Source organism: Archocentrus centrarchus, chromosome 19 (assembly GCF_007364275.1).
Source record: "Archocentrus centrarchus isolate MPI-CPG fArcCen1 chromosome 19, fArcCen1, whole genome shotgun sequence".
Classification (NCBI taxonomy): Eukaryota; Metazoa; Chordata; class Actinopteri; order Cichliformes; family Cichlidae; genus Archocentrus; species Archocentrus centrarchus.
In genome coordinates this window covers 26264238-26288485 of record NC_044364.1, presented here as the reverse complement: position 1 = coordinate 26288485, position 24248 = coordinate 26264238, and the positions used below count along the sequence as shown (strand labels likewise).

The 24248-nt window shown below is 38.9% G+C and overlaps 1 protein-coding gene across 1 annotated transcript; it reads right to left on the bottom strand.

The window, feature by feature from the left end:
- Positions 1-6221: 6221 nt before the first annotated feature.
- pde6gb (phosphodiesterase 6G, cGMP-specific, rod, gamma, paralog b) lies at positions 6222-10421 on the bottom strand. Its single transcript, XM_030754424.1, has 4 exons — positions 10292-10421; positions 7913-8141; positions 7771-7811; positions 6222-7686 (listed from the first exon to the last, which is right to left on the bottom strand). The coding sequence occupies exons 2-4, from the start codon at positions 8056-8058 to the stop codon at positions 7610-7612; spliced, it is 264 nt and encodes an 87-aa protein (XP_030610284.1). The 5' UTR covers positions 8059-8141; positions 10292-10421; the 3' UTR covers positions 6222-7609.
- Positions 10422-24248: the final 13827 nt, after the last annotated feature.

Genomic DNA, 24248 nt, shown 5'->3' with positions numbered 1-24248 from the left:
AACCATTCATCTCAGTTCAATTCAATTCAGTTTTATTTATATAGTGCCAATTCAAAACAACAGTTCAGTTCAGTTCAATTCAATTTTATTTATATAGCGCCAAACCACAACAAACAGTCGCCTCCAGGTGCTTTATGTTGTAAGGTAAAGACCCTACAATAATTACAGAGAAAACCCAACAGTCAAAACGACCCACTATGAGCAAGTATTTGGCGACAATGGGAGGGAAAATCTCCCTTTTAACAGGAAGAAACCTCTGGCAGAACGAGGCTCAGGGAGGGGCAGTCATCTGCTGCAACTGGTTGGGGGTGAGGGGAGAGACAGGACAAAAGACATTCTGTGGAAGAGAGCCAGAGATTAATAATAACTAGTGATTAAATGCAGAGTGAGGTATAAACAGAGTAAAAAGAGGTGAATGAAAAGAAACAGTGCATTATGGGAACCCCCCAGCAGCCTAGGCCTATAGCAGCATAACTAAGGGATGGTTCAGGGTCACCTGATCCAGCTCTAACTATAAGCTTGATCAAAAAGGAAAGTTTTAAACCTAATCTTAAAAATAGAGAGGGTGTCTGTCTCCCGAATCCAAGCTGGGAGCTGGTTCCACAGAAGAGGGGCCTGAAAGCTGAAGGCTCTGCCTCCCATTCTACTCTTAAGTATCCTAGGGACCACAAATAAGCCAGCAGTCTGAGAGAGAAGTGCTCTGTTGGGGTGACATGTTACTAAAGGTCTTTAAGATAAGATGGGGCCTGATTATTCAAGACCTTGTGTGTGAGGAGAAGGATTTGAAATTCCATTCTAGATTTAACAGGGAGCCGATGAAGAGAAGCCAATATGGGAGAAATATGCTCCCTCTTTCTAGTCCCTGTCAGTACTTTAGCAGCAGCATTTTGAATTAGCTGAAGGCTTAAGAAGCTTTATATTGTAAGGTACAGATCCTACAATAAAATTAGAAAGAAACCCCCTTTAACAGGAAGAAACCTCTGCCAGAACCAGGCTCAGGGAGCAGCAGCCATCTGCTGCGATTAGTTTAAGGTTAGGGGAGGGAGACAGGACAAAAGGCACACTGCAGAAGAGAGCCAGAGTTTAATATTTACTAATGATTAAATGCAGTGATAATTTTTTTTAATTACTACAGGAAGAAAATATTTGACAATTTAAAAAAGTAAGTTCTTCCTCCCCACTGTCATCATTTTCATATTTTTTTAAATATATATGACTAAGTCATATACATGTTTATTTAGTAACAGAAACAAGATTAATATGGTGTTATGAAATACAATCCAGCCCCTGTGACCCTGAATTGGATAAATGTTTCGAAAATGGATGGAAAGATGGACTACATATTTAGGTAATATATAAACCAAAAGTAATGGTAAATGTAGAGCAAACAAACAAAAACAAAAATGTAGAAAATGTCTAATTTAACATTTTGCAGATACTGATTAAAATGTGGGCAGCACGGTGGTGCAGTGGTTAGCACTGCTGCCTCACAGTTAGAATACCATCTGGAAGGCCTGGGTTCGATTCCACCATGGCCCAGGCCTCTCCCTCTCTCTGTGTGGAGTTTGCATGTTCTCCCCGTGCTTGCGTGGGTTTCCTCCGGGTACTCCGGTTTCCTCCCACATTCCAAAGACATGCACTTACTGGGGTTAGGTTCATTGGAAACTCTAAATTGCCCATAGGTGTGAATGAGCGCGTGAATGTGAGTGTGAAAGGTTGTCTGTCACTCTGTGTTGGCCCTGCAACAGGCTGGCGACCTGTTCAGGGTGTACCCTGCCTCTCGCCCTGTGACAGCTGGGATAGGCTCCAGCCCCCCCCCGCGACCCTTAACAGGATGTGCGGAAGCGAATGGATGGATGGATGGATGATTAAAATGTGTAATACATAAGAATTTTTCCTTCCTTTAGACTTATATACAGTTTGTTGTTTATCAGTATTATGATTTTTATTATTGTGCCAGATTTATTTTTTCTATGCCATTTATTCACTCATACTGGCTCTACAGGTGAATGTGCCTGATGAACATTTTGTATAAGACAAGAGTGTTTTTAATTTCCTTTGTGGACTTGATGGACTGAGGGTGACATAGACTTGAGGTCCATAAATGTAATTTCTTAACATTTGATAACTTGCCTTTGTACTATTTACATTTAATCCTGGGTTCTTAAGGAAATAATGCACTATTGTACATTTCGCTGACAAATACAAATAATGACCTCATTCTGGTTAAAAACTAAAAATGACATCAAAACTGTCAATAAACATGCATTGTTTGTATAAAAAAAACACATCTTCTTTTATCTCAAACTATATATAAGAGCAACTGAATCTAATCATAATGGAGAAAGAAATATTATCACCATTTTATGACATCTTTAATTAGTCCAGCTTGGCAGAGCAGCAGTAGCTCCCAACTGATTAGTAAAATTCATGTAATTTGATCAGATTACCTAATGCTATATACTCCTGTTTAAGATTTCCCCTCACCCACATACCCTTCACAACAGATGGCTGCCCATCTCTGAGCCTGGTTGTATGGGAGGTCTCCCTCTGCTCAAATTAAGTTCTTCCTCCCCACTGCCACCAAGTGCTGCGAGATTGCCTGGTTGTTGGGTTTTTCTCTCCAGTGGTACAGGGTTTTTTACCTTACAGTATGAAACACATAGCGGCAACTGTTACTGTGAAGTAGTGGTATATAAATAAAGCTGAATTGAAAATTTAATATAGCTTTAAATATATATACACCTATAATTCATATTTTGTTTTATTGCATTTATTGCTTTATGTTTTGGTGCCATGGCAGCCCCAGAGCTGGCCTTGTTTTCCTTGTTCCCTGTGCCTCTGTCTTCCAGGTAAACATTTAACAGCATCCTAATACTATGTGTTGTCTCCCTCTTTTTGTGACATGCTTTTGAGCTGGGTTGGGACAAATCGGGGCTTGTCTGGGACAAAGAATCTGCCATGACATCTTTGCCTTTGCTATGCCAGACTTCCAAATTGTAAGGCTGCAGAAAGAGAGCCCACTGCATGAACCTCTGATTTGGGTGCTACAGTGAGTTCAAAAAGAGGGAGACCACATAGTGTCTTAGGATGCTGTTAAATTGTTTAATTAAATAAAGTAAAGAAACCAAAATTCAGTGTGAATGGTTCTCAGGATATCAGGATATCAGTGTGTAACTGTCTGAGTGCAGGGAAAGTGTATGAATGAGTATGTTCATGCAAAATCAACAGAGATGCTTTATCAGTCAGGCAGCAAAGGGATAGGAGAGGAGTAGAGAAGAGCCCCTGAGAGGTTCTGGTTGGACTGCTTTAGAGTGGTCTGAGCCACTCAGGTGTACAGCATCCTAAATTTTTTTTAAAAACTGGAAGGGATACACATAGGCAACAAGGAAAACAATTCCTGCCCATAGGTTGTCACTGTGCATGCAAATGTTTTTCTGCACTGCTAATTATTCATATATTTATGGACCACATCACCAAAGCATTTGTGACGAAATGCTGTATTGAAACACAAGAGGGGCCAGTAAGTATACTTTGACGCACTTTAAGTTTAGCTTAATACTGCCAGCTACTTCTCAATGTTTTGCTAAATGGAAATGAACCAAAAAATAGCTTACATTAAACAAAAGTATCAATTAAAATTACATTAGTACTTGATTTGCACTAATAGATTCTAAAACCTAAGTCATTATGTAGTAGTAAAGGTAATAGGCTAGCCAAAAACTTTAAAATATAAAGTGGATGTCATGGTCCTGGTTTCTTATTAAGTATTTATTGAATTTGGGTCCCTGTTTTTATTGACGTCCTTCCTTTTGTGTTAGTATTATGTTAATATTTCTCCTGTCGTTAATCTTCCAGGTGTTAGTTCCTTGTCTTCTCTTCTTGTCATTTCCTGTTTTATGTTGGTGTAGTAGGGCTACAGCTACGGTTGAGGAAGCACGCTTGGAGGCAGGAATTCTTTTACCTGATGTAGAATTTATTTACAGTTGCTGATAACAAGGCAGGTCAGGCTAGTGATATGACCAACAAAAGATGCAAAAACTGTACAAAAACAAACTTAAAACTGTTCAAAAGAACCAAAGGAAAGTTAAAAAAAAAAATCACCTAAACCAAAAACAAACAAACAAACAAACAAAAAAAACCCCCGAAGACTAGGCCCATGGCTATTGGTCCGAGCCAACACTCTAGGCCTTTAATGCCACCCTGCAGTGATGTTACACCTGGTACTAAAGCCCCGAGGCCTGTGTTGAGCAAAGGGGCGTTTCCAAATCAAGCCTGTGTTTAGGCCCTTTTCATTTTTCAGAATATCATGTGACAAAAGCCAAACAAGGCCCTGTTTTCTAAAATCATGTGATTGCCTCATTATGTGATTTGTGCTGCTGAAAAAGATGTGGGAAATAGAGGAAGTGTTCTGGGTGATCTGTGGTGAGTCTGATCCACTGTTATAGCAGCATAATCAGAAGCACCTGTATCCTTACCTGTGCACATTAGCGCTTCAGTTTCAGCACGCCCCTGCTTCTTCAGTCCTCTGTAAGAGAGTGTTTTCTAAGGCTGGGGAAGTTATACCAAAAAGAGGGAATTGCCTGAGCCCCAACACTGTCAAAATTTTTTATTTGTGAATAAAAATCAATAATGCACACCCCACCTCCACCTAAGCACTTCCTGTAACTGTTTATCCACAAACACACACCACACACTGTCTATGTGCAATACTTTATTGATATACCACAACTGATCTATTCAGCATAGATTAGCATAGATTTATTTTATCTGGTTTTACAATACCTCAAATGGAGATTTTGACATATAATTGCATAATTATACTAAAGGATCCGTCAGCCAACATGTAACTTAACAGTAGGAATGCTGTAAATCAAATGTCCAGTAGATGTCAGTACTCCTAAATGAGCTGTTAAATGGGGCTTCATGTGATCAGGCTTTTGGTGAAGCAGTTGGCCAGAAGGGTTTGACACATTCACCATACCATCACTACCACCCTGATTCCCCGTCAGGAACATCAACCCGGGCTTATAAAACTTAAGTCCCTCCCCAGAATAAACCATGCGAGCATTTATCAGTTAGCTTACATAATTAGATATTTTTACACCAAGAGCGAAACAAAACATTCTATTTACCACTTCTGAAGCTTTTACACAAGACTATAAGTACACCTGTTTGTTTACAGTATTAAAAGACTATTTGACAAGAAAAAGAGAGATCAGTTCCCCATCTGCTTTCTTACCTACTTAGTAACCCCACCCCACCCCACCCCCACCCTGACAAAAAGGTTTAGTAGTGCTGCCAATTTAGCGATTTAGATTTAGCAACTTTTCAGACCCCCTAGTGACTTTTTTTTAGCAGTTTTTTCTGTTGATGTCTGTGACTTTTGGAGAGTTTGGAGTGATTTTAGCGTAATTTTAACAGTGACATATCACATGACTGAGACAAGCGTCTTGACACATCAAGAGGAAGTCATAGACAGATGTAACAGAGAGAATCTTCCAATTTTTCATAAAAAAAACATTGTTCAGACTTAGATAATAAGTAAAACTCAAATATTGTAAATTTATTCTTTACGTGCAACCTGGTATCAAATGACCCACAGACCAGTACTGGTCTGTGGCCCAGGGGTTGGGGACCTTTGCTCTAGAGGGCGCGGGTTGCCCCATGACAGTTGGTAATGAATTTTTTCTGCCTGTCTGGTGTTTTTGCTGTTGTGTGCCCTTGTTTGTGACTGTAAACATTGTTTTCACCTGTGTCCAATCTACTCTGAGTGTGTAAATAGTCTTGCTTGACTGCTTTTTATCTGTTTGCACTCCTTTTATTTGGTCTCTGACTGTCTGATTCTAAGGATGGCTTTTTGTGATTTAATGTGCACCACTGTCTCGCATTTGGGCCCCTTTCCCAGTGAATTTATGACGGTGGATTAAAATATTTTAAGTCCACTGTTCAGTGTTGCATGTGCATAAGCAGTACTCTTAATCTAATTTCAGTATTTAAATATATTTTAGAATATTTATATTTGCACTACATTAAAAATAAATTGATGTTTGTGAAAAATGGCACTCTAATCATGAGTGGACAAGGAAGTCATACATCTAATTAAATGTTCTTTCATGCATGTGTCTACTGTATTTACAATGCAAGATAGGCAAAAAAAATCACTCATTTTTAAGCTAAATCCTCCTAAGAGCAATCTGATTAGAAAGAATAACAAACCATTTTTATTTTCCTCTTTTTATGCTTTATTTTTATCCCTCATCCTGTAGAGAGGACAAAGCTCCATTACACATCTCTTCAGATCTCTACTGAAACATCCATCCCATTCATTCCTCTGCCATCTTTCACTACTACAGTGCATCCACCAGCTTTACATCGTCAAAGCTTCTCAGCATTTTCTCAGTTAGAATAATGTTTTGAAAGACACAAGTTTGAGGGGGCAATAGGATGATGATGATAGAGAGGGCTATAGAGATGAAATAAACATAATACTGAATAATGGACAACGATGAAAAATGTACAACCTACTCTACGTGAGATCAACAAATGAAGGCTAAAATAATGAGCTTAAAAACACAAATATACACACACACAGGGCACAGCAGTGTTGTGTGAAAGTATTAGAAATAAACATAAAATACATAGTTGCATATACACTGATACACATGGGAGATATACAAATAAGAAGAGATATGAAGGAAAATGATGGACACATGCACTACTGGTAGTTGCAGTGAAGACACTGGTTTCCTGAACATTTATAATCTACTAAAGTCAGACTGAAGTGGTTTATTTCTTAGTTTGTGTTGTAAAAAGATCAAAGGTTGTTCTTCACATGCATCAACTACCCGAAGACTTCCACATTCCACAAACGTTAAGATCTCTGTGTCCTGGTGCAGTTAAATGTTCAACCAGAGGGAATAGAGGGATATCTGATTAACCTGAGAACACTAATGTCTGGTGATTTTTCACCCATGTGAAAATGAGAATGATAGTGTTGCAAAACTCATGTTAGTGTTCTAGGGTTAATGTTTATCCCTTCGAAATATTACGCTCAGCAATGGCAAGCTGGTGTCTGCTCTCTACAGAATTCAGGTTTAGTGTTTTATAGGTTCGGCATTGATGGAAAAACCTCTGAGATGGCGAGAGAGGTGCCGAAGCACGTGAAATGGGAACCCACCCACTTCACGGGTTTGTCACTTAAACTCAAATTGAGGCTGCCTTGCTTGCGTAAGTTTCGTTGTTTTGTCCATGAAGGTGAACAGGAAAGAAGAGAAAAGGAGGGAGAGAGACAATGATAGTGAAAGTGAAGAGTGGCTGGATAACAGTGCAGATCTAGTGTGAAGGGGTGAGATTTAAAAACAACAGATCCTAAACATGAGCAGATGTGTGTGAGCTGAAGAATCAGAGAAGGAATCCATAGTTGGGAAGAGAAGGGGTTTTTTTTTGTGGATTTTTTTTTTCTTTTTCCATTTTTTTGTGTTTGTTACAGTTCATAATGGTTCAGTAGTTCCACATAAAGATAGGAGATGGATCCTGAGGCAGATGGTTTGAAGTGCATGAAGGTGGTCTGTAATCCTCAGGGGATTGCAGGGAGATGTGGGAAGGCTCAGATGATACCATACTGGGCCAGTTCATGCAGCTCCAGGTGATTGAAGGCCTCCCATGGGCAAATGACAGTGATGTCTGGGGAAAAAAAATGCACAGATGTGAAGCTGCTCAGGCACCTGCATAGCATGGAAACTATTTTTAATCCTAACATAAACTCACCTGTGCCTAAGCCCTCCATTCCAGGGATATCATCTCCAAAGCTACAAAGAAAAACATTACAAGGATTACAAACCACTTGATTTGATTAGGTTTATTTTAGTTTTTGTAAGGCCTTGAAGAGGCAAAATTATTCAAGGCATACCCCTGGACTCCCTTCTTTGGAGGCTTGCTTTTGAACTGACGGGTCTGCCTCTGCTTGAACTTGGGGGGTCCCTTGCGTGGGGTGGCGGGGCCTCCGCTGACACGAGTGGCTGACTTGATCTCAGGTTTCGGTGGCTCAAGATTCATTTTGAGAAGTTATGTATGAGAACGTGTGTGCGGGCTGTTAGCGTTAGTGACACCTCTCTGAAGTGTAGTCGTCGTGGTGAAATCTTTATTTTGGAAACAATGGGGAAAAAGCAGTTAAAAAGATGGAAGTAAAGGGCAACTTTCTCTAGGTTATTATCTGTAAATCCTTTAGTGTGGAGCAAGGTATTATCTAAAATATTCTGCTTAACCATGCGGCTCCTGTCACCTCTGTTTGACATTACTATTTGTAATCCTATTACTGATCTAGTGAGCACCTGCCAGGACTTACACTCTCATTTTTCCCAGCACCTGAATGAGGTAGACTATATTGCAACCTTTTCTGCAGGGATGACCCAATTACTGATAATCCCTGGCTCAAGTTAATAAGTGCCCTCCCTCTCTGTTTCAAGCTGGTGGTGAACTTGTAATCTTGTTAAAGCAAGGACACCACCGTAGAAATGCTGAGCTAAGCGCTGAGGGCATCAGTGATTAAATTGGCTCACCGTGTCTCAATAACACTGACAACCCTGAACAGGTCTTAAACATTAATGCGGTTATATTGGTTAAATACTCAAGGTTATTGGAAATGTTTGAGTTTGAAGTGTAATTTCTGTTCGGAACGTCCTCAATTTTGCTCCTGACAAACACCCTCCCTATTATGAGATTTAAAAAAACTAAAACTGACACTGAAAATAATAAAAACCTAACTAAAAGTAAACATTTTTACCAATAAAAAAAAACAACCTAAATTGAAATGTAGAAAGACAATGAAACTCAACTGATTTTGAAAAAAAGGGAAAATACAAAACTACAATACCTCTGATTGATATTGTCAGTTTAGCGCTCTCAAACAGTTCATGGTCTAATAGGTTACTCTCTCTCCTTTCATTTGACTCATTAATTATTTGACCTGTTGTAGTGAGAAGAAGCTGCATCCTAGAGCTTTTTACTGAACATGCAAATGTCTTATATACTTAATGAAAGGTTTCTGTGGTAGTGAATTAAAGAAAGAAACTAAAAACTGTAAAGTTACCCTTCTCTGATATTCAGATTTAAATATTAATAATTCAGATTGATTTATCTAATTTATACATATAGGCAAGACATTTTTCCTGGAAATTCTTTTAAGGTGCAAAAACAAGCAACCAATATGAACCGTAATAGAAAAACAATTAAGGACAAAAAATTAAAATGAAAAGAACAAAAACATGGCAAAGAAAAGAAAACATCAAGAATACATCATCCTGTTGACATGTATGGCTGTTTTCTGTTTCTGTTTAAAAAATTTTGTTTGCTTGTTTTTGTTACAACTGTCTTGCCCAGGACACGCTTGAAAAAGAGATTTTAATTTCAGTGTGTTTTTCCTGGTTAAATAAAGGTTAAATTAATAAACAAACATGTGGGTTGTGCTTGTGTGTGTGTATATATATATATATATATATATATATATATATATATATATATATCCATTATCTCATGTTAAGAGATTTGCTTTTGTTTGAGTTCTAGGTTTAATGTTGAAAGTTGATTATTTCTTTGTTTTTTTTAGATACCATTACATAGGCAAAACATAAGTGTATGTGCTTGTTATGAAATTATTTTTAGACCTTTGTCTGTCGAGCGAATGGTAAATGTACCTGTCTGATAAACAAAGTAAACAACAAAAACAACCAAAGGATGGATTGTAGGGTCTTTACCTTACGATATAAAGTGCCTTGAGGTGACAGTTTGTTGTCATTTGGCACTATAAAACTGAATTGAATTAAATATCTGGGGTGTAGTGTCATTTCCTGGTTTGGACTAAGTTTGGAATGTAGGTAATTTTTTTAGATGCACTGTAAAAATAACATTTCTTATTTCACCAGAGTCCTAAATAGCATTAGTGTCTATATTACTGTTTAATAGAGGTCTGAGGCACCCACAATACAAAACAATCATCTGCAACACAAGATTCAAGAGCTAATTTATTCTGTCATGTTTAATCACATTAAAAATGAAAGCCTAAAATGCTGTTTTCTTTTCATTACAAGCACATTGATCTCTGGAGATCTAAACTTTTGTCCGGACTACAGTATTTTCTTCTACTAAACAAAACTTCTTGACATCCACATTCTTCACTGACATGCACAGAGCTGCAGTAGAGCAACAAAGTTTCTGACCGCTGTAATAAATCCAGATGGTGTCTGTATATCAGCACTGACTGGTGTAATAATAGCGATGATGGTCTACTCACCGGGCTGCTTGGGTGAAGAACAGCCAGACGAGTGGTTGTGAGCGCAGCACTGGTCTGTCTAGCAGATGAGTGGACTTCTATGCTAGGCTTGCTGTGAGGGCCAGTCAGGGCTTACGGTCCCTCTTATAGCTGACTCCAGCAGAAGATTATGTAGGTGCCGCCTCCATTTTCACCTGTCAACAGTTCACATGTTAGGGGTTTAGGTTTAACTGTAAAGTTTACATAGGTCTAAAAAGTGCATTATGCACATTATAAATAGTGGTGGAGTATAACTGTCTACATTTACAGTCATAGTCAAACATTTCAGAGCAAAATTTCACTGTAAAATAATTTGTTAAAATGCAGTACAGTGTACTATTTTAGAATTAAGGAATGCTCCATATTAATGTTAATGGCACTGAGCCTGGTTCAGCTGGAGGTTTTCCTTCCCACTGTCACCAAGTGCTTGCTCATAGGGGTCATTTTGATTCATTGATTTTTTTTTTTCTGTAATTATTATATGGTCTTTACCATACAATATAAAATGCCTTGAGGTGACTATTTGTTGGGATTTGGCACTACATAAATAAAATAAAATTGAATTGAACTGAATAATAACTGCGGCTGCTGTTACACCCAAATTTCCCCTCTGTGGGACAATAAAGGCTGTTTCTTCTAAAAAAAAAAAAAAAAAAAAAAAATCCTTTGAAAGGAACCCATCTCACGCAATGAACCAGTGTCGTGTCTACCAATAACAGACAACTTAGCAAAGAACAGTTTTAAATTGTATCTTTAGGCAGCTGTTTGTTGTGATTTGAAATAGAATTGAACTGAATTTAAAAAAAAAAAAAATTATGTTGCACTTTTTCAATGCACTACACTTATATGGCAGTTGCAGTTTCTAAAGTTGTGATTCTTGTACAGAAGATATGTGATAGAAGTGCAATTCCTCTAGTGACCACTTGAGGCTGGGCCACACTGATGACACATTCAATGGTAACTGGTTGCTGTCTGAAAACCAACTGCTGTCCATAGATTGACTGGCTCTCTCTTTTCCATCCAAGTGAATGTAAATTATTGTGCTTCAACTGTGTTGGCTACCATTTGGTAGAGTTGCTTCTCAGGTGTTTCAGATAAAGTTAAATAAGAGTCTCACTTTTGCAGATAGCAGTTAATTGGACAAAATAATTAGCAAATGTATTGATTTGTAGAAATCAATGCAGCCCAACTGTAATAACAAAGTACATTGATTATATAGATAAAAACAGCTTTCCAGCTATATGCATGTACTTGACGCATCTTGGTTAATGGCTCAAAGTGAGGAAGGCATCTGTAATATTAGAATAAATTGATTTATTTATCCTCAAAATATAGGCTACTCCCTCCGCATGGGCATTTCCTGGTTCCTACACTTCGACAAAAAGCGTAACAAGCTTAAAAACGTTGATATGTGAAAAAGCTGATGTGTACCTCACTGGAATTTCTTTTTTTTTCATTAATTACAACTTAAATTTACCACTTGCAGTCAACTATGTATTATCTATATAATTTATTAGTTGCCAGTGATTTTTAGAGCAGCATTTGTCTCACAGTTTTGGTTTACCTTGTTTCACAGGTAAATAAACTGTTGTCACTAAGGGCTGCACATCAGCAAGATCTGAATATTTTTTTTCCACCACTGGGTTAAATTTGTAGAATCTCTTTGGACATTGTAGGTTATGGAGGAAAACTGCTCTGTAATAAATGCAGTTTGCCTTATATACAGTATGTTTATATATTTTGTAGTATTTGTGATTAACTATTCCAGAAATGTCTCCAGTGTGTCTGCAGAAAATGCTAATTAAATTAGTGATTTGAGTCAGTAGGATGCAAGATGAGATCACACAGCTTAGAACATGTTCAAACAGATTATGGATGCAGCGGGAAGCTTCCTGAAAGGCCCACTGTCCCACTCCATGTTTGTTATGCAATGGTAAATGGACTAGCTCTTATATAACGCTTTTCTACCCAGTATGAGCACTCAAAGCGCTATTACAACATGTTTACATTCACCCATGTACTCCCATTCATACAAGCACTTCCATGTTTGCTAAGCTAAGTGCTTTTTAATTAACTATCATTCACACACATTCATACTCCGACGGGACGGTCGGAGAGCAACTTGGGGTTAAGTATCTTGCCCGAGGATACATTGGCATGTAGCCTGGAGTAGCTAGGAATCGAACCGCTGACCTTCTGCTCAGTAGGTGACCTGCTCTACCTACTGAGCTACAGCCACCTCAACCATCATCTCACCATCTGCTTAAGGCAAAACCCTCCAATCCTCTGTCCCCCAGAAGTCTCTTATATTATCTTTGTCTACATATCAGTGTAATTCCCTGCAGTTGGAGTACTCTTCACTAAGCAGGGCGCTAAACCAATATCAGTGTGCACACCTGTAGCTCCCACTTACATGCTAAAGACATACTGAACACATGGAGATATCCCAAACAACAGCCTTTCTAAAAAATTCCTAAAGCACTGTTAAAGGACCCTGTGACTAATTTGGTTCTGACCAAATGTACTGATTGGTTGGGGGGGTGATGGAAAGAAAAAAGAAAAAATGAGAGCAGGTCAAAACACAAACTACAGGAGAAAAGACAAAAGTTATTGACCTGTATATAAATATATTAGAAGTGAAAAAAGGCAAATTGAGGAGAAATGCTTAATGCATCATGGGAAATCCAGCCTGAGCCTATAGCACCGGGATCCCCAAATCCAGGCCTCGAGGTCCGGTGTCCTGCAGGTTTTAGTTGTGTCCCTGATCCAACACACCTGAGTCAACTATAGAAGTCATTAGCAGGACTCTGGAGAGCTTGACTGCATACTGAGGAGGTAATTCAGCCATTTGATTCAGGTGTGTTGGATCAGGGACACATCTAAAACCTGCAGGACAACGGACCTCAAGGCCTGGATTTGAGGATCCCTGCTATAGCAGAATAACTGATGGTTACCTGGTCCAGCTCTAACTATAAGCTTTCTATTTATAGTTTTAAAGGAGTTCAGGGATTTCTTATCCTCCAGCATTTTGTCAGCAGAGGTTTTATCAGCACTGTGGATTCTTTTCATTTCACCCAGCATGTGTCTGGCCTCAAACATGTCAAAGGACACACATTAGACCTTGTTTTTACTTTGGGTTTAAATATTGATTATATTTATTCTAAGGACATTTTTATTTCTGTTCACCATTGTATTCTTTTTAGCTTGTCTTATCATTCTCCTCTGTCTCATGTTCACCGTGTGGTTAGTTCTCACATCTTAAATGCTCTGAGAGTTTTAATTTATTTTTATCCCCCTTTAATGGTGTTGAGCACCCAACAATTCTTCTTAATGTTCATTGTCTTTCCATTTTAGACAAAATCTGTCCTGTTAAAATGAGATTAGCTCCTGTTTCAAAACCTTCGCCTAGGATAAATGATTCAAAATCCAAGGTTGACCCTTCTATTTTCAACAGTTACAGACCAATTTCAAAATTACTGTTTTTTCCTTACAAAAGGTTGTAGCTAAACAGCTTACGGTTGTACTGGACAAACGCCGTATCCTTGATAAATTTCAGTCTGGTTTTCATAGAGTTCATTCTATAGAAAGAGCTCTTCTTAGACTTTATAGTGACATTTTGATGCAAAGTGGTGCAGGAGAATGTTCTGTTTTGGTGATGCTGGACCAGTTGACCAAATTGTGCTTGATACAGTAGGCTGGAAAACTGGCTGGGTGTATCTGGGTCTTCTCTGGAGTGGTTGGAGATCTATCTGAAGGATACTTTTCTGTGGTTGTTTCTGGGCACAGGTCCTCTTCTACTTCTCTTGCCTGTGGTGTGTCACAAGGTTCTGTTTTAGGGCCCTTATTGTTTTTGTTATATTTGCTCCCTTTACAGCATATCCTGAGCACCTTTGAAGGCATATCACTGCTATGCTGATAATGTTCAGTTACATGTTTATTTTAAGCCTGAACATGTTTCTAAGTTACAGATGCTGATTAGGTGCTTAGATTCTATCTAAAGTTGGATGGCTGTTAACCTTCTCCAACTTAATGAAGAAAAAAACTGAAGTCTTTGGTTGTGCCCTTGACAGATTTGTGCCTAGGATAATGGAAACTCTTGGTCCCATTGCCACATTTGCTAAATCTTTCGTTAGGAACCTTTGGGTATCCTTTGACTCTGCTTTCACTCTAGATGTTCATGTCAAATCTCTGGTTCACTCGTTTTTACCATTTAAGGAATATTGCTAACTTAAGATCCATTGTCTCATGCTCTGAACTTGAGACTGTTATTCATACATTTATTTCATCGTGTTTGGATTACTGTAATGCATTGTTTACTTGTCTTAGGAAAAATTCCTTGGATCATCTCCAGGTTGTTCAGAATGCTACTGCTCCTAGTACTCTCATGTCACACCATTGCTGATCCAACTGCACTGGCTCCCCATTAAATTCAGAGTTCAGTTTAAGATTCTGCTTACAACTTTTAGAGCTCTTCACAGACAAGCACCAGCTTACCAGCTTACTCTTACATCCATACATCCCTATCTGGTCTCTGAGGTCATGTGATCAGGGCCTACTGGTTGTACATCACACATGGCTGAAATCTAATGGAGACAGAGCTTTTGCAACAGTGGCTCCCCGACTCTGGAACTCTCTCCCTTTGAGCTTGAGTGCTGTGGATTTGGTGGTGTCTTTAAAAAAAAAAAAAACAGCTAAAAACTCACCTTTTTAGACTTTAGTTTGGTTAGGGGTTTTTTTTCCTCCTCTTTTGCTCTGCTGTTATGTTGTGAAGCACTTTGTGATAATTGTCTTGAGAGGTGCTATATAAATAAAATTTTACTTACTTTATCGAAATGGAAAGATTTAGGCCTAACCCTAAAAGTAGAGAGGGTGTCTGTCTACTTAATCCAAACTGGAAGCTGGTTCCACAGAAGAAGGGCTTGAAAGCTGAAGGCTTTGCCTCCCATTCTAGTTTTAGAAACTTTAGGAACCACAAATAAGCCTGGAGTATGGTGCTAAACATATGGTAGGACCTGATCAGAACTTTGTATGTGAGGAGAAAGATTGTGATTAAATTCTGGATTTAACAGAAAGTCAATAAGAAAAGCTAATGGTGGAGAATTACGGTCCCTCTTGCTAGTCCCTGTTTTGTTCCCATACCCTAAAATTTATAACTTTTATAACTGATTTTGAAGAAAAAAAAGTTGGATTAAAAAATGAATCACTGTGCTGTGTTTTGGAAATGGAGGGGATGTTTTTTATTACTTGGACTCACTGGCACCATGAAAACATCTTCTAAGACCCACATGCATTATCAGAAGTGACATCTATTTTGAAACTATCAAGCCTATTAGATCAGATTTATAAGGACTAACATGACCGACTTTATGAATACAATAATGTTGAGACTCGATTACTTTGTTTTGTCACTTTGCTTCATATTTAATTTGATATTATTTTGCTGGTCAGTCTAAAATCTATTCCAATGATCAATTCAAAATCAGTGTCAAAGCAAATTCTCTTAACAATTGTTGATAATTTTTCAGCTTTTTCTGGATTAATAATCAGTTTGTGGGTTCAAAATCTACATAAAAGCGTTCATCTTTGATTCCATATTAGGTTGATTTTATGACCAATTATGCTGGTACATTGTTCGTTCTTTCTTTCTTTCTTTCTTTCTTTCTTTCTTTCTTTCTTTCTTTCTTTCTTTCTTTCTTTCTTTCTTTCTTTCTTTCTTTCTTTCTTTCTTTCTTTCTTTCTTTCTTTCTTTCTTTCTTTCTTTCTTTCTTTCTTTCTTTCTTTCTTTCTTTCAGTTTTATATATTTGGACTCATCTGCAGTCAACATTTGATTCTTTCCAGTTATCAGTTCTTAATGATAGACTACTTTAAATGCAGTGTTTTCCAACCATTACTGTGACCACTCACCAAAATTTTTCATCACTCTTGACAAGTCATAAAAATACTATATGAGTTTTTGTTTAGAGCTACCGGCAGTCTTCTTTTATTAAACTGTAAAAAGTCAAATTTCATGCCACTTTAAAAAAAACAAAAAAATGTTGGTGTGTGTTTAACAGCACTACCTCGTGATTTCTTGCAGCTTCATGTTCGTAGAACATCCCTCATGATGAGGGATGCAGAGTGGCATGTTGCAGGCTTGGCATCAGCCAATAATCTGTCTTGAGTTTTTCCATCACGTCAGAGTCATCGCGCACAGAGTTCTGCATATGATCAGTGAAGTGCCTCATTTTTAATCCGCTGCATAACCCAGATCAAAGCATAACTCTGCACGCTGTTTGGCTGCCTGCCTGGCTGGCTGCAGCTGCAGCACTGGGACCTGTATAATCAGGACTTACAGTGCATCACTATTACTGGACTAATGCTGACTCAGTGAAATCCAGGTCACCTCAGAAACTGTTCCAGTGTGACTGGGAGATAGCTAAATGAAGACGTCATTGAGGTGACAGGACTGAACGTGATCGGCTTCTTCTCTGACACGATCAGTCCGGCTATTAAAGAAGAAGCCTACCACAGACATCTAACTCTTATTAACATCAAGAGAACAATGAAGTGTTTTACATACACTGTAAATATCAATAAGACCAAAAAGTTTGATATCCTGAAGGCAGATTTATTAAATACTCTGACAGACTATGTTCATGATATTTAGAGTATAAACAGCACTTGAAGCTGGTTGGATAAATATGCATGCAGAAATGAACAACTTAGAAGGGTCATATAAAATATTTTTCCAGTTGACCAGACAGTTTTATTTGTATGTGGCACCGCCTAGTGGCTATGAGGGCTATTAAATAAGAAATATAAATAAGAGAAAATACATTTGACCACTTGAGTGCTCTATAAAACTGTTTTATGAATTATTTCAACACTTTAATGGTCAAAATCGCGGAATTTATGCATCTCCTGTTCAAACACGTAAGAAATCCGGGGTGAGTCAGTGCAGTGCTGTGGCTCACCTATGGTGGCATACAGTAAATGGAGCAGGCAGCTGGAGCATGCCCATTGCTGTCTGTCACTCTTTATATCGCCAATATACATGTTTGATTACACCTGTGCTGCACATGCTGATGTTCCACATGTCACACACATTTATTCAGTATACTGAATGAATGTGTGTGACATGTTTATTCTTTATAATCGGTCATAAATGCACGGTGAAAATACACAGGGGGGAGGCAGGAAGTACCGTACCGCACCGATAGGGGGCAGTGCCGCAGCAGTGCAGGATAGGGTGAAAGATAGGTGCATCTTCAAACAAAGGTAAGATAATACATGTTTTTTTTTATTCATTTAAAAAGAGAGACCCCCCCCCCCCCCCCCCCCACACACACACACACACAAAGTTTTACCTCACATTAAATATTTTGTTTTTCTTGCCATTATTGCTTAACAGTATGGAGTTGATTAAAGCATAATTAACCATTGGCATAATTTTGGGTTAATATATGTGAATATCCGACTCCAGACAAGTCTGTGCCTCACCCGTCACAAACCTCACGTCACTGCCAGTTTGCTCGAGAGGGCTGTCATTAGCACTAGCAATCGTAGTGCTGGAAGCCTCCCAGTACTGAGTGGCTCCATCAAAATATTTTTTTATGCTTTATTCCTTGATTAGCGACTAAAAACAGACCTGCAGTAGATTCGGGAGACAGACACCCACTCTATTTTTAAGATTAAGCTTAAAACTTTCCTTTATGATCAAGCTTATAGTTAGTGTTGGATCAGGTGACTCTGAACCAGGGGTGGGCAATCCCAGGCCTCGAGGGCTGGTGTCCTGCAGGTATTAGATGTGTCCTTGATCCAACACACCTGAATCAAATGGCTGAATTACCTCCTCAGTATGCAGTCAAGTTCTCCAGAGTCCTGCTAATGACTTCAGTGATTCAGGTGTGTTGGCTCAGGAACACACCTAAAACATGCAGGGCACCGGCCCTCGAGGCCTGGAGTTGCCCACCCCTGCTCTGAACCATCCCTTAGTTATGCTGATATAGGCCTAGGCAAGGTCTTGCATGGAGCCAGCTTGAGGGCAATTGATGGTCATTTTATGTTTGTTCCATTTCCAAACAATTGCACCAACAGAAGAAAAGCTCCCTTTTAACAGGAAGAAACCTCCAGCAGAACCAGGCTCAGGGAGGAGCAGTTAATACAGGCCAACATACCAAGATACTTTGAGCTATTTCTAATACTACTTTGCAAGTTATTAGTGCAGATCACCTAAGGTAATACTTGAGATGCGCCATATAAAGACAAATTAAATTCCACCTCAGTTGCATCAGTGGACATCTCATCTTCTTTCTAAAATTCACAGTTTTGAGGTACAAGATGTTTGTTTTGTTTTGGTCTGTTTACAGATGCATTAAATTACAGTTTCCCATTTGGAATTAAAACATCCCTCATAAACAAATAAAGGCATCCCCTCTGTGATGAGTTCCTGTTTCTTTGATTCTTCAGTAATGTTTTTCAGTAAAAGAGAAAATCTTCTTAGTCTACAGCTCAGACACAGAGTTTTAAGCTAGCCTTTAAATTGTAGGATCCAGAACAGCAGGATAGCAGCATCTCCACTGTGTTAGGGTGTAGTTATAGCACCCGCAGCCACTATCACCTGAAAAAATCACTGTAGTTCGGAGGTGGCAAAAGTACAGACATTCTGTACTTAAGTAGAAGTACATATACTTGTGTTAAAAAATACTAAAAATACTAAGAAGTACTTCTTTACTCAAGTAAAAGTGAAAAAGCACAGGCTCTGAAATGTACTCAAAGAAAGTGAAAGTAGCTCTTTGGAGGACATAGTGACCAGCTATTTTTGCACAAAGCTAACTGAACCTTGTGCTATATTAATGTAATATTAAAAAAAATATATTTACATGCAAGTACAAACTTCATTTCAATCAAAATTTTAATGAATGCACTCAGTTTGAACATTGTGTAAAACATGTAGAACATGAGCAGAGAACAAGAGCATTAAAAAAAAATATTTGCTGTTACATTGTGGAGGGTAACTCTGTCTCATCACCTGAACAGAAAAGTGAGTACAGTCCAGGGTTACAGTGGGATTCAACAGTTGGAGGGACTCAGTTATAGTGGCTCAACATGGGGAAAAGAATTCCAGCTCACTAATTTCTATTGTGACCTCCAGAAGATTTTGTGTGCAGGCTGTGATCAGCTGATCTGTGCTGCTGCTCTGAGGTTTACTTTACTTTGCTTTACTGTAAATTCACATCATTACAGCAAACTAACCTGTTTATCCCACACTAAACGGCACTATTTTCATGCTAGTTACAGTAGAATACCTCAATTTGTTTTGAAGGACGTTTCACAATATGGAAAAACACAACTTCACATCATATAGAGATCTAATATCTGATTTAAAAAATACAACTTTAAATTTCCAGTCTATCAGATGTCACTGAGCAGTCCCTAACTTTAAATCTAACCTCTCTGGTTCCTCTCCTGTCCTCCTCTTACATCTTTCTCCATGCCAAGTGAACTTGTCTCTCACTTTTCTCTCCCTGGAAAAACAGCAGCTGGACCTTTAGCCAGCAGACACACTGTGTCTGTTTGTGTGTTTGCTGATATTTGTTGAGCTGATAGAAATGATGCATTTGAAATTAGCTGGCACAACACGTTACTCCCTTTATTTATGCTCCTCTTCTGTAGCACTAGCTAAGATCCTGAAGTATTTATTATAAGTAGTATTTATATTTCAAGTATCTTCAATGAAACAAAGACAAGCAACACCTTTTCAGCCCAAATAGATTAAATATAAATGAATTTATATATATGGTAGGAATGTGTGCATTTATCAGTTTTCTTCTTCTTTACTGTGTGTGTGTAGGACAGGGATCCTCAAATCCAGGCCTCGAGGTCCGGTGTCCTGCAGGTTTTAGATGTGTAGATATGATGAAAATGTATGTATTTTAATGGTTTCAGACGTGTCCCTTTCAAAATGGCTCTAAAGAGCCACTTTTAGTTCAATTCCCACTACTGTGTTTCACATTCATGTATGAAATTTGGTACACATATGTAACATGTCCAGACGAACAAAAAAGACCACAAGGTCCAAGGCCCAATTCAGTAAAACATGTATACTTTCTGAGTCTTCACCAATATCTCAGCTCATCACTTTTGCTGGGCAGAGAGTTGACCTTTCCCATGATGACTCTTGGTAGAAAGGACTTACATATCCACTTTCAAGCCTTCACCTTTGCACCAGCAAGGCAACCACAAAAACACCTCTTTATCACAGCTGGAATAGGATGGTATCTTCCAGATTTGCTCAGTTTCAATGAAAAAAAAGCTCTTCAGTAAACGCTTCTCCCCACAGAAGTATCCAAGTGAGTAAGTTCATCAGAAATCAATTCTCTGGTCTATAAAGATTCAGAGTAAATCCAATAAAGGATGCTTACCTCCACTAACAAACCAACCAACCAACCCACCAACCAACAAACAAACAAATAGTAGGTATTACCACAGCCTCCATCCATCCATCCATCCATTCCTTTCCGCTTATCTGGGGCCAGGTCACAGGGACAGCAGCCTAAGCAGAGAAGCCCAGGCTTCCCTCTCCTCAGCCACCTCCACAAGCTCATCTGGGGGACCCCAAGGCGTTCCCAGGTCAGCCGAGAGATATAATCTTTCCAGCGTGTCCTGGGTCTACCCCAGGGCCTCCTCCCACAGCCTGCTTACCACAGCCTGCTACAGCTAATGCAAAAGTAGGCAATGATCATGGAACCCACCCAAGTTTTGTGGTTTCATTCATTTACCACAAGGTGGAGGTCTGCTAACACACCAGGCAGCTCTGGTGCTGGCCAGTTTCCCTTAAAAGGGAGACGAGCACTAGCAGTGAGGAGTTTTCAGCACATTCGTCACCTGGTCTTCTCCCGATGAATTGTTACAGCTACAAGTGAACACTGAAATTAATTATTGTTGCATTTCCTTGGGAGTGAATCACCATTCAGATACCCTGCAGACTGAGAGCGCTGCTGAGATGACAACTCCCTTTTCCATGCCTCTGATATGCCGTTTCAGGTGCATTTCTGGCAGCAATGCCTGATATGAAATAAAATTTTTGTTTTTTCACACGAAACCAGGGGAAGCCAGAACACAACAAAGATGCAAACTCCCCTGTTTTTGTGTCTTATTGTCATCATCTTTTGTGGTGCTTTTCTCATTCTGTTGCCATTTTCATCGCGCATCAGTTTTACTGTCTTTGCATTTCTTTTCATCCATCTCTCTCACCCTTTTTCATTTCTTAGCTTTGCTTTTTTGTGGTAATTTTACATCTCTTAAGTGCTGTTTTAATCTCTTTGCTGTTAAATCGTTTTTTCAATAAGAAATGCACTGCCCCACAAAGAAGCTCAAGGAAGGAAGTTACAGTACATGGAGATCTGGCTGACATGTCTTTAAATGTGAATAAATATTTGGATGGAATAACAGACTCATTTACAGACCACTGGACCAGATTCTGTAAAGCAGACTCAGAACATCAGGAGATTTTAGAATTCTTTCAAAGGGCTTCCTCTATAATACTGAATGCATCAAACTGAGTCATATTTGACTGACATACAGTATGTGGATGATACATCACACATGCATCTCTTTGTACTGTACTATATTCCCAGTTACACTCAGTCTACTGGTTGTGGCCCAGACTAAAGTATACTGCTGTAAATGAGTGCCTGAGTGCATTTCATTGCTGTTTATTTTGATCTGTTCTCTATCTGCTGATGCAGCCTCCAGGCTCAAACACAGTCAAGCTGCTCTATTGGCTGTTTCTTGGTGATGGGTTAGGCACCCTGCTGCCCTGGAAAGTAACAGTGGTGTTCTCAAAATCTTGTGATTGTTTCAAGCAGTTTGTTTACTTATCATAGAGCATTTATTTTTAGACTGTTTATTATTAAATTTGATTTAATTTGTCCTTTACATCTGCAAGTTTCAAGCACATATTTTAAAGGTTTTTATTCAGCAGCCACCAGCTGGTTGCATAAATAATACTAAAAGGCAGGCTGAGATAATTCTTCATATCTGCCAGCTCAAGCTTTTCAATATTCAGCATCTGATCTGAGTGTTTTCCAAAACAGTGGCTTTGGTTTTGGACAGACTTTTTAAAGAAGCAGGAAGTAGTTTTCTCACTGGGAGTATGAGGAAACACCCACAGCAGCCACTTCATTGGTAAAGTGTGTTAACAAGCAGCCTTTTCAGTTGGTTGTTAACACACTTGTCCTCTGTTGGCTTGCTCTTTTCTCTCTGCTTCTTCTCTCTCTCTCTCTCTCTCTCTCTCTCTCTCTCTCATAGTGTGTGGGTGTATCTAATTTTGTTTACCTTGGTGTGGAGGTGGTCTCTCCTGGTTGCTCCACCCATTTGTCAGTACTCACCTGAAGTAGATTTCTCATTACTGATTACCCACCTGTTCCTCGTGTATGCTGATCAAGATGGGCTTTTGAAGGCTGAAGGAGCCTCTCAGTTGTGACTGGATTGTTGTGTCAGAGTAAAGTATGAATGTTGTGTCAGAGTAAAGTATGAATGTTGGCTCCAGTCACAGCTGTTTGTGTCCCTGTGGATGAAGTTCTCTTCTTTGTGCAGACCTTGCCAGCGTTGGACCTTTTGGTGTTTTGGTGATTGGTGTCAGTTTGTGTGAGTCCACAGACACATCAGAAGCCTTCATCCCGCTAACAATTCCCATGCATTTCTTCACTGAACAAACCAAGGTCAGTTCTGACTAAAAGCTGGTTCTGTGTTTGATCCACTGTTCAAGAGTTTTACTTCTTAAAATTCTACCTCCTGACATCGTAAGGAAAAAAATCTCAAAAGAATATAAGGTTACAGCTGGATGGTTCTAGAAGGGTTAAAGACGTGTGTCTGTTCCTGGTCACTTTTCCTTACCTTTGGCAGAAACTAAAGGTCAGAGCTCAAAGAAAGTAAACTTCAGAGCTGTCAATTTAATTCAGTTTTACTGATATAACACCAAATCACAACTCTGCTGCTCAAAGAATGTGACTAAACTCACTAGTGTGCTTCGTAATATGATTGTGGATGTTGTTGGTGTGGATGTCTACAAGTTGAACTAAAAAACATGCGTCTTTGCTATATTTGACACTTTGCCTGGTATGTTCTCACTTTTCTGTGTTCTGTAGTGCTCTGTGGACCTGGACAACCCAATGCAAAATAAGACATTACTAAGAGAACATTGCTAAGGTTTAAAAGAGAGCGGCTATTAACATGGTGAAGCGGTGGTGCACTGCTCACAATAAAGGCATAACCTGTGTAATTGAGTTACACTTCATACTGATATTTCAATAAAGCTAATCATCTTCATATGGAGAGCACTTTTCTAAGCCAGTATTACAAAGTGCTTCACACAAATTAACAACTTCAAGCAGCTTTTAAAATATCAGTGTAACATTCAGAGGTCACCTGTGGGTTTACATGAATGCTTAAAACATGTTGTTTTATTATGTTATGGCATATGTCACGTCACAGGACTGCATTATCTCCTTTCTTTTAATAAGGCTGCTCCAGAGTATACGATGCAAAAGCAGGTAATGAAGTACTGGATCACCTTTCCCTAATAGTGGGTGAATTTGACCAGCTTTTATTGTGACTGCCACACTTGCAATATGTCGACTGTCGGACCTTTAAATATGGAAGACTGTGCAGTGAAGGTGGACAGACGGTCTGGTGCTGGTGTGCCAGCTACCACTGGCAACCTGGGCTCTGTGGCCAGCTGTAGTGACACACAAATGGGTGGTCAAACTTTCTGCTAAAGCAGTTGCTGATAGAAGGTTCAATGCAAAGCAGGATGTTTTCAGAGGTACAAAAATCTCTTGATGGTTCATTGATTTGTGTGATGAAATAAGGTGTATGCATGGTTTTAATTTTATTACTGCATGAGGAAAAAGAGAAACACAAAACCTGGTTTAAAGTGAAGATGATGTTCAATGA